General features: G+C 37.1%; 1 protein-coding gene across 1 annotated transcript; it reads left to right on the top strand.

Annotated features, from left to right (window-relative positions):
* The first annotated feature begins 1,681 nt into the window (after window positions 1–1,681).
* On the top strand, window positions 1,682–9,637 carry LOC113320832 (probable manganese-transporting ATPase PDR2). The gene is made up of 21 exons (XM_026568724.1): window positions 1,682–1,930; window positions 2,045–2,137; window positions 2,620–2,825; window positions 3,205–3,277; window positions 3,379–3,551; window positions 3,643–3,814; window positions 4,056–4,160; window positions 4,240–4,350; window positions 4,445–4,531; window positions 4,700–4,882; window positions 5,023–5,073; window positions 5,152–5,277; window positions 5,475–5,554; window positions 5,966–6,077; window positions 6,864–6,992; window positions 7,105–7,170; window positions 7,263–7,334; window positions 7,532–7,683; window positions 7,792–7,903; window positions 7,983–8,099; window positions 8,173–9,637. The coding sequence occupies exons 1-21, from the start codon at window positions 1,682–1,684 to the stop codon at window positions 9,268–9,270; spliced, it is 3,567 nt and encodes a 1,188-aa protein (XP_026424509.1). The 3' UTR covers window positions 9,271–9,637.
* The last annotated feature ends 521 nt before the right edge of the window (window positions 9,638–10,158 follow it).

Raw genomic sequence — 10,158 nt, 5'->3', positions numbered from 1 at the left:
AAAAAAAAAAAAAAAAAAAAACCAAAACGCAATTTTATTAATTATGCGTTTGTGAAGAATTTTCTTCCAAAATATGGGGGGCGCGTGAACGTTTACGCCAATGAGTTTCACCGTGGGAAAATCATAAAAAATGGGTCTCATAGTATTTTTCACATTTAACGTTGGGTTTAAAACTTAGGCCTTAAATTGGTTTATTCTAACGCATAGAAATAGTCGTGATATCAACTTAAATGCCAACAATCTGCAAAAAATTGTTTTATTCATACACATAAAAACTAGTGGTGACATCAACTTAAACGTCAACAATCTATAAACTCAGGTAACTAGGCAAAGAAAGAATGAAAAACTTCCCAATTCCGATGCTGACGAGCGAGGAGTTTTGACTCAGTTCTCGCTAATATTGTCATCCAACAATGTTACCGCTCTACCTCAATGACACCCGCAGAACATGAAAGTTAAAAGGCCAACCAATTTTGCCACAAAAATTCTCATGATTTGTATGAACTGATACCAACATTATTAGGGGCTGGAACCATTTAGTCGATCCAACTGTCAGGATCGCTTAAGATCTTTACGTCCTATTAGGAGCTGATACCATTTAGCGATCCTGACTATTGGATCGGCTAAATTGTATCTGCCCATATAAATCGTGAAAAATTCGAGCACTCTGATGATCGGTAGTGTTGGATAGTGGATACCCACGTTATATAGTCTAACCTCGATAAAAGAATGCCTTTGGGACCGGAAAAGAATATTCGTTTAGAGGGATTATTTATCTATCGATATTATTTATCCGTAAATGAGTATTTAATTATTTAAGGAGTATTTTTAGTTTTTTACGTTTATAATTTATATGTTTTTGAGCCAAAAATTGATCAATTAGAATAAGATATTCAAGAATTAACTGATATCATTTGTAACTTACGCTATCGAAATATTATGGACGTCAAACATCTTTTGATCCATTATTACGAGAATGATGTGGTTATGAAATCACTTACGGACTAAAAAAATCATCGAACCAGTAATAAATGGTGAGAATCATCCCGAACTAAATTATAGTAGCGCTATACAAAATGTACCATCAAAAGAAACATTTCAAGTAGTAACACCGTAAAAAATGACTTGGTAAAATACGAAAAGAAATGACTTTTTATATGTTAGATGTTGATTGGATAAAGTATTTTGGTTTATTTATATTTTTATAAGACTTTTAAGGATTCAATTTTATTTATTCGTTAACGCATATTTAGTGAGATTATCATTTATCCCTTTGTCCAAGTCGGGACGGAAGAAATTTGGCGAGATTATTCATCCATTGAACATTGAACTATCGAGGTTAGACTGTAAGAGCGTAAACGAACTTCTTTACATTCGTGGTATTAACGTAATTAAATACGTCAACCATGGAAGTTATAGTAACTTTGACCGACTCAAGTCCCCATATCCAACGTCCCACTCTCTTTTGATCTGATGCGTACGCTCACCGTTATTATACTACTACTACTTAAAAGCGCGACATTGTTTCTTCTCTCATTGCGATCTGATTCGTAACCAAGAATCAAACCAAATTCCGTGGTGGATTCGTGGGTTTCTAGGGTTTTGAAACTCACCCGCCATGCTCAGATCTTGAAGAAGCACAATCGATATTTTTGCTTAATTGTTTGGATTGAATTCTAAGATGCCGAGGTTTACTGTGAATGGAAAAGTAGTAGAAGGGGTAGACTTACTGAAGAAGAGAAGTTTTCCATGGCGATTAGATGTTTTTCCATTTGCATTCATCTATTCAGTCTGGGCTGCTGTTGTGGTTCCCAGTTTAGATTTCTTTGATGGTTTGATTGTTCTTGGTGGATTGGGAATTTTACATATTCTTGTTTTGCTTTTTGAAGCTTGGTCAGTGGATTTCAGATGCATTGTTGAGTTTAACAAGGTAATATAAGTAATTGAGATTAATGTTTCTGCTGTTGTTCTTAGGTAATTGTGGTGCCCTAGTTTTTTTCTGTAAGTGATTGTGATTTTATAATACACATGTTTGATTTTGTAGGTGAAGGATATTCATCAAGCAGATTCTTGTAAAACTATTCCTGCTAAGTTCTCTGGTTCAAAAGAAATTGTGCCGCTTCACTTCCGTAAACCAGTATGTTTTTCACTATCATACTTAATCCTTGAAATTTTGATTCATAAGTACTTTAAATTGAGATGCATTCGAATTTAAGGTGAAAAATTGGTGTTTGTTTCTAATTGTCGAACCTAGTTACTTAGATATGCATTATTTCAACAGATTAGTGGTGAGTGTTTTTTCTGCAATTATATCTTACACTTTTATTTGCGATCATCTTGTTTACACACACTCAAGTGCTATTTGAGCGATTAGTTTTTTTGCGAATTTGAAATAAGGCGCCTTCAATTGTGTTTCAGTTTTGCAAGTTTTCTTTCATTGTACAAGAACCAATGGCTACATAATCATTTGTGTTAATCCTAGACTCCTAGTCGGACCACACTTTGAGATTTTAAGAGGATCGATTTTGAAGACAGTATTGTAATGTGTCTGCTGTTTTTTTCTTCTTCTAAAGTAATTTAAGATTCTTATTTCTGGAAATAATCTTTTGGAATGTCCAGCTTGTAGGATCATCATCAGCTGTGGTAGATGGAGAAGAAATTTATTTTGATTTTAGAAAGCAGAGATTCATTTACTCAAAAGATATAGATACATTTTCCAAACTTCGATATCCTTCAAAAGAAGCTATTGGATACTATCTCAAATGTACAGGCCACGGAACAGATGCTAAAGTTGCCATTGCCACTGATAAGTGGAGTAGGAATGTGTAAGTGCTCCTCCCTTTTTTTTTTCTTGTGCCATTGTACTGGTTCCCTCCACTTGCCATTGATTAAGTTGCTTGATATTTTAGTTCTGATATGTGAGTTGCCCGACACTTGATATCCATATCTTTCCAAATTCATCGTTCCCCAACTTTTGTGCTGTTTCTGGAGATGCTTTGCGTAGTTATGACGTAGAGATGCATTGATATCAATTAGCTGATTAAGTCCTTTAGATCAGTTCCTAGTGTTTAGCATTTGAAAGAATTGTTCACTGAAACCTACTTGCCATATAGCTCGTTATATAATTCGCAACACTTAAGTTGGAAATTGTTGATCTTGATATTGTGTGAATTATTTGGTACTAAATTGATTTGGTTCCCACAGATTTGAATACCCACAACCGACCTTCCAGAAATTGATGAAAGAGCACTGCATGGAGCCATTTTTTGTCTTCCAGGTACTCATACTAAATTTAAAAATCTTTACTGTGGTTCAGGTGTGAAATCAACCGTCATTCCTTTATCTGATTATTTTCGTGTTTAATTGTCTACCTTTTAGGTATTCTGTGTTGGTCTCTGGTGTATGGATGACTATTGGTACTACAGTTTGTTCACTTTGTTCATGCTATTTCTGTTCGAGTCAACAATGGCAAAAGCCCGTCTGAAAACCCTTACCGAGCTCAGAACTGTAAGAGTGGATAGTCAGACTTTGATGGTTTATCGTTGTGGCAAGTAAGTCTTCTTGTCTTTCAATTGTTAGGTGATTTTTTGGTTTTGTTTTTTCGAACTGATTCTTGACTTGAGTATTATCTGCTGAAAATAGGTGGATAAAGCTCTCTGGAACCGATCTTTTACCAGGAGATGTTGTCTCTGTTGGGCGCTCGTCTGGTCAGAATGGCGAAGATAAATGTGTTCCAGCAGACATGCTTATATTGGCTGGAAATGCTATTGTGAATGAAGCCATTCTCACTGGCGAGTCTACACCTCAGTGGAAGGTGGCTCCTTGCTATTAACTTGTTTTCATGTATTTATTTTCTTTCACGACCTAATCCATAGTGACTTTAGAGCTGGGATTTGCTGGAGATACTTAAATTATCTGATCTAATTATTGTTGGGTGTAAAAATAATGCTGAACATAAAGTACTGCTACAGCTTTAGATGTTGTAACCCCCTCCGTTAGTGGCAATAAATCATTTATTTGCTGTTGTTTTGTGTTTAAAAGCTCTTGTTTTACAGGTTTCAGTTACGGGTAGGGGAGTTGATGAGAAGTTGTCGTCTAAGCGAGATAAGAGCCATATCTTGTTTGGTGGGACGAAGATTTTGCAGCATAATGCAGACAAGGTAATTGCAATTTCTTTCTCTCTCTCTCTCTCTCTCTCTCTGACTGCATAACTGCTTACATGTCCCTACCATTTTTCAGTCTTTTCATCTGAAAACCCCTGATGGTGGCTGCTTGGCTGTTGTGCTACGAACTGGATTTGAGACAAATCAAGGGAAACTGATGAGAACAATTCTATTTTCCACAGAGAGGGTATCTTATTTAACTCAAAGGCATCTTTTTTGGGGTTAATTGATGGTTTATATCTGCACTGGGTCATTTTGAAATTTTTTTCCTCGTAATACAGGTTACTGCAAACAGCTGGGAAAGTGGGTTGTTTATCCTGTTTTTAGTTGTGTTTGCCCTCATTGCTGCTGGTTACGTGCTCAAAAAGGTAATAGAGATATTATAATTTAATGACAATAGGAACTCTCTATGAATTGATATGGTTTAGTTCTTCATGATCTTATGGACTTGCTCATTCTTCCGTTACCCAATGACCATGAGCATTTCTTTTTGATAGTGCATAATCTTTTGTTTAACACGAGTCTAATTTCAATAGGGGTTAGAAGATCCAACAAGGAGCAGATACAAGCTTTTCTTAAGCTGTACATTGATTATTACTTCAGTGATTCCCCCTGAACTACCAATGGAGCTTTCTATAGCTGTTAATACATCTTTGATTGCACTAGCACGTCATGGTATATTCTGCACAGAGCCATTCCGAATTCCGTTTGCTGGGAAGGTCAGTATTTTTAGGTTTTAAGCAATGATTATTTGCATATCTTATGTGTGATGTTAATAAATAAATATGAAACTCTTTTAAGGATAAATTACCTGTCTAGTTTAGCTACTGATGATCCGTACTTACGCCGTCACTGACAGGTGGATATATGTTGTTTTGACAAGACTGGAACCCTGACATCAGATGATATGGTATGTCACGTGCAAATCTAGGCCTTAAGTTCATATTTTATTATGTTTATCCTTCACTTTGGATGCTGTTGTTTTCAGGAGTTTCAAGGCGTCGTTGGATTGGACGACAGTGAGGATCTAGTTTCAGATATGACCAAAGTTCCTCTTCGTACTGTGGAGATTCTTGCTGCTTGTCAAGCATTGGTGTTTGTGGACAACAAGCTGGTATGTTAAGTATTTTGTATTTGGCACTTGCAAGTTGCTCCCCAGCTTTTCAATTTCTTATCTTAATAATATGTTATTACGTTCATTTTTCACTCAAGAGTTCGTCTATTTGAAGTGTTGAATTCATGGTGTAGTAGATAGATGTTAATTATCAAAGTTGAATTGCTTCTCAAAGAAAACAACAACTATGGGTGCAGGTTGGTGACCCTCTTGAAAAAGCAGCGCTTAAAGGAATAGACTGGACTTACACATCAGATGAAAAGGCTATGTCCAAAAAGTAAGCTGCAATTTTCATTGTTATTAATAATCAGTATTTTTCAATAACTGGTTTAGTTATTTGTTCCATGTACTGATCAATAATTATCATAACCTAAACAAAAAGCACTTCATAGAAATCCTTCAGATATTTATTAGCATAAGAAAGCTGAATAATAGGTTTTATGTGGTTGACTGCCTGAAGGATTAAGAAAGATCTTTATTATTACTTTTTTGGCATTGAACAATTGCTCTCTGTGAATATCAAAGAAATTACAGCAAAATGATGTTCTCACCGTGTAAAAACCCGAGTTCGATATCGTCTGATCCTCAACCACTACAAGCGCCATGCTCCTGATATCATTGTTGGCAGTTCTCATTTTTCCTATCTTTTCCACAATTTTCTTTTTGTCTTATTTTCACTTGGTTTCAGGGGAGGTGGTAACCGTTCGGTGCAGATTGTTCAGAGACACCACTTTGCATCTCACTTGAAACGTATGGCAGTTGTTACTCGTATTCAAGATGACTTTTTTGCTTTTGTGAAGGTTGGTAGTTCTTCTTTCATCTGTTTATATTTTTTTATCAGTTGAATTAAGATTTTCTTTGAGGGGCTATCATGTTAAATCTCTTTTCGAAAAATATTCGTTTAAATAAGAAATCTAAATAAGATGAAGGTGATAGATGCCGTTGAACTCTGTGCATATTGTGGCAGATGTTCTGTTTGATTTGATATTCTAGTTTGTAAGGCCCAAATAATAATCATTTATTCAAGTGGGTTTTTAGAAGTGGAATTCACGGGAAGCAATAATCATTTATTCAAGTGGGTTTTTAGAAGTGGAATTCACGGGAAGCTTTATTTGTATTATTGTATCGTACGTCTCTATGATATTATGTAATTTCATATCATCAAATACCATTGTGGTTTCTTCGTAAAAAGAATAGAGACTCTTGAGTCATGAAAAGTTGTGATGGCTAGAGTTGTTGTCTTTTTGAATATATTTTTTCCTCATTGAGAATGATTTTTTCCAGAATGTTTAAAGCTACAGCATGAGATCATCTATCTTTATTAGACAGGGTTCTTTGTAGGTGCAATTCACGTGATGCTGTATTTTTATGATTATACAGTTGCCTCTTAAATTACATCTTTAATCTCTGTTACGTGATGTTGTTTCAGCATATTATTTCAGAAAAAAAAAAAAAGGTTTCAGCATATCATAGTACCATTATCGTCTCCTTAGGAAAAAGTATAAAGACTCTGAGTTGTGAAGTTGGGGGGTTGAGAGTGAATTTCGCAAGAATTTTTAGAGCAACTGTTTTTCTTTCCTTTTCAGGGTGCTCCAGAAACCATTCAAGATAGGCTGATTGATCTGCCATCAACATATGTTGAAACATACAAGAAGTACACACGTCAAGGGTCTCGAGTCCTGGCCTTAGCATACAAGCCTCTTGGGGATATGGCAGTAAGTATTGTTTACTACGTTAAATATATTCACCTCTTTTCCCTCTCTCCCGTTGTTTATGAACCAAAGACATGGTACGTATTTCATATATTAAGTTTTTATTACATGACAGGTTAGTGAAGCTAGAAACTTGGAAAGAGATTCAGTGGAGAATGGCCTCACTTTTGCGGGGTTTGTGGTAAGCAAATTAAAATCAGTCTTATGAAATCATTTTAATCTTCAAGTGTTTTTTCTTCCAGTGAATGTTCCTTACTAGTTTGTACGTTTCAGGTTTTTAACTGCCCTATTAGAGCAGACTCAGCTTCCGTGTTATCTGAATTAAAAGCTTCATCACATGACTTGGTAAGCTGATGATGTGTGCTCAATGCTTTGTATTATTTTATCATGCTGTGACATAGTCAAGGGTATTTACAGTGCCTCTCTGGTGGCTGACTCATTACTCGTATGAATTAGTATGAGCACATGAAGTAAAAAAGTTGCTCCATGCAAGTTGTTTATTTTGTTCCTAGGATTCTGATAAAGTTTATGTCAAACATTAGGTAATGATTACTGGTGATCAAGCTTTGACAGCCTGCCATGTTGCCAGCCAAGTTCATATTATTTCAAAACCATCACTGATTTTGAGTCCGGCAAGGAATTCATCGGGATTCGAATGGATTTCACCTGATGAAACAAACTTCTTTCCATACAGGTTTGGTTATCTAAATTTATCAGGCCATGAGGCACTAATTTTTTTTAAAAACTTCGGTTTATACTAGTTTCTAGAATGTCATACATGAGCAATGATGAGTGGTTGCAGTAAGAAAGAAGTTGAAGCTTTATCAGAATCTTATGATCTCTGCATTGGAGGAGATAGCTTTGAAATGTTACAACAGACTTCGGCTGCTCTCCTGGTGATCCCTTATGTGAAGGTACAAAGTTGTATGTTATTTAAAACTTGTACTAAAGAATGTTTGATCTTGATGACATATTCTACACATATTGCTTCAGGTATTCGCTAGGGTTGCTCCTGAGCAGAAAGAGCTGATCTTGACTACTTTTAAGACAGTGGGAAGGATGACTTTAATGTGTGGAGATGGTACCAATGATGTTGGTGCATTAAAACAGGTATCTTGCTTTTAATCTCCACTTTAGCATTTTGCATAGATTAGATAATTTACAGCTAAACATTTCCCTACAGGCTCATGTAGGCGTTGCGCTCCTGAATGCCATTCCACCAGCTAAAGTGGGAGAATCGTCCAAGTCTGAGACGAAGACTAAGTCAAAGAAACCAAAGACCGGGTCCGAACCGTCGTCTTCAGGAGTGAAGCCAAGTTCAAATATAGACAGTCCAGCAAAGAACAGTACCTCATTGGATTCTAGAGAGAACTCTGGAAGAAATCAGCACCTGACAGCTGCTGATAGACAACGGGAGAAGCTAAAGAAGCTGATGGAGGAGATGAACGATGAAGGGGATGGTCGTGCCCCTCCAATTGTTAAGCTTGGTGATGCATCAATGGCATCACCCTTCACTGCAAAGCATGCGTCAGTGGCCCCCACAACAGACATAATCCGACAGGGAAGAAGTACTCTGGTCACCACTCTGCAGATGTTCAAGATTCTTGGTCTTAATTGCCTTGCTACGGCGTATGTGCTCAGTGTGATGTACTTGGATGGTGTCAAGCTTGGTGATGTTCAAGCAACAATCAGTGGAATGTTCACTGCTGCTTTCTTTCTCTTCATCTCCCATGCTCGCCCTCTCCCCACCCTTTCAGCTGCCCGACCCCACCCGAACATTTTCTGTGCATATGTCTTCCTCTCCCTTCTTGGCCAGTTTGCAATGCACATCATTTTCTTGATTTCTTCGGTGAACGAGGCTCAGAAATACATGCCGGAGGAATGCATTGAACCAGACTCCGAGTTTCACCCGAATTTGGTAAATACGGTGTCTTACATGGTGAACATGATGATTCAGGTAGCAACCTTTGCTGTGAACTACATGGGCCACCCATTCAACCAGAGCATATCAGAAAATAAGCCGTTCAAGTATGCGTTAGCGGCTGCGGTTGGATTCTTTGTAGTTATCACTTCGGATATGTTCAGGGACTTGAATGACTCACTTAAATTGGTCCCAATGCCTGCGGGGCTGCGGGATAAGCTTCTCATTTGGGCTTTGTTCATGTTCTTGAGTTGCTACACTTGGGAGAGATTCTTGAGATGGGTTTTCCCGGGACGGATTCCATCCTGGAAGAAACGGCAACAACAAGCTGCAGCTACCCTGGAGAAGAAGCATGTTTGATCTCTGAGAGCTGAACAACCCTGGGGAAGAAGCGTGTCTGATCTGAAAGCAGGACAGCCCTTGAGAAGAATCATGTTTGATATTCGAGAGCAGATCGACAAATGAACTATTATCAACGACATGCCAGTCGAGAAAATGAAGATGGGAACGGTGGCGCTGCGTTGTTTGGGGAATATTGTATCATTAGTTAGGCATCACCATTTTTTGATACGGGGATCATATTTTTGGTTTTTTTAGTTCCCTTTCTTTTCTTTTTTTTCCTCCTTGCGATTGCAGCAAATATTCAGCATCCGTAAGATGTCCCATTCCTTGGGCATAACATTATCTTTCTTACCCAATACACACACTCGCAACTAATACAAGCTCACTTGTAAATCGGGCTTTAGGCTTAAAAATCCTAGCAGTAAAATTAGCTGTACAAGAGAGTACTATTGATTTCCAGAGTAATGTAAGCAAATCAAAAACTGCTTGCATTTGCATATATCGTTCAAGAAAATGACCCATCAGCCAAACAATAGAAATGCCTTTCCCTCCTGTTTCTAGCCTCCACCTCCAAATCAGCCATCCACAACAATAGAAATGCCTTTGCCTGCTATTTCTAGCCTACTTTTTGTTTTGTCTTGGCTTGTTTAGTATAGCAGACTACCAATAACTGGAACCAGGAATTTATATACCAGACAAATAAACAAACAATAGGAACTAGAACAAACTACAACAATAGTTTTCCAGGATGTATTACTTACTGTGAAGATTAATCTCCAAATATGAAAAACTTGTTTCAAATTTATTTTTTATTTCAAAAAATCAGCAAAATTGCGACTCTATCGGTATCACTGACAACATTAATTACAGACTGTTACACAATGTTGTGACCACTGTAAAACTAAT

Source organism: Papaver somniferum, chromosome 11, assembly GCF_003573695.1.
Source record: "Papaver somniferum cultivar HN1 chromosome 11, ASM357369v1, whole genome shotgun sequence".
Classification (NCBI taxonomy): Eukaryota; Viridiplantae; Streptophyta; class Magnoliopsida; order Ranunculales; family Papaveraceae; genus Papaver; species Papaver somniferum.
This window is presented reverse-complemented; position numbering and strand designations above follow the sequence as displayed.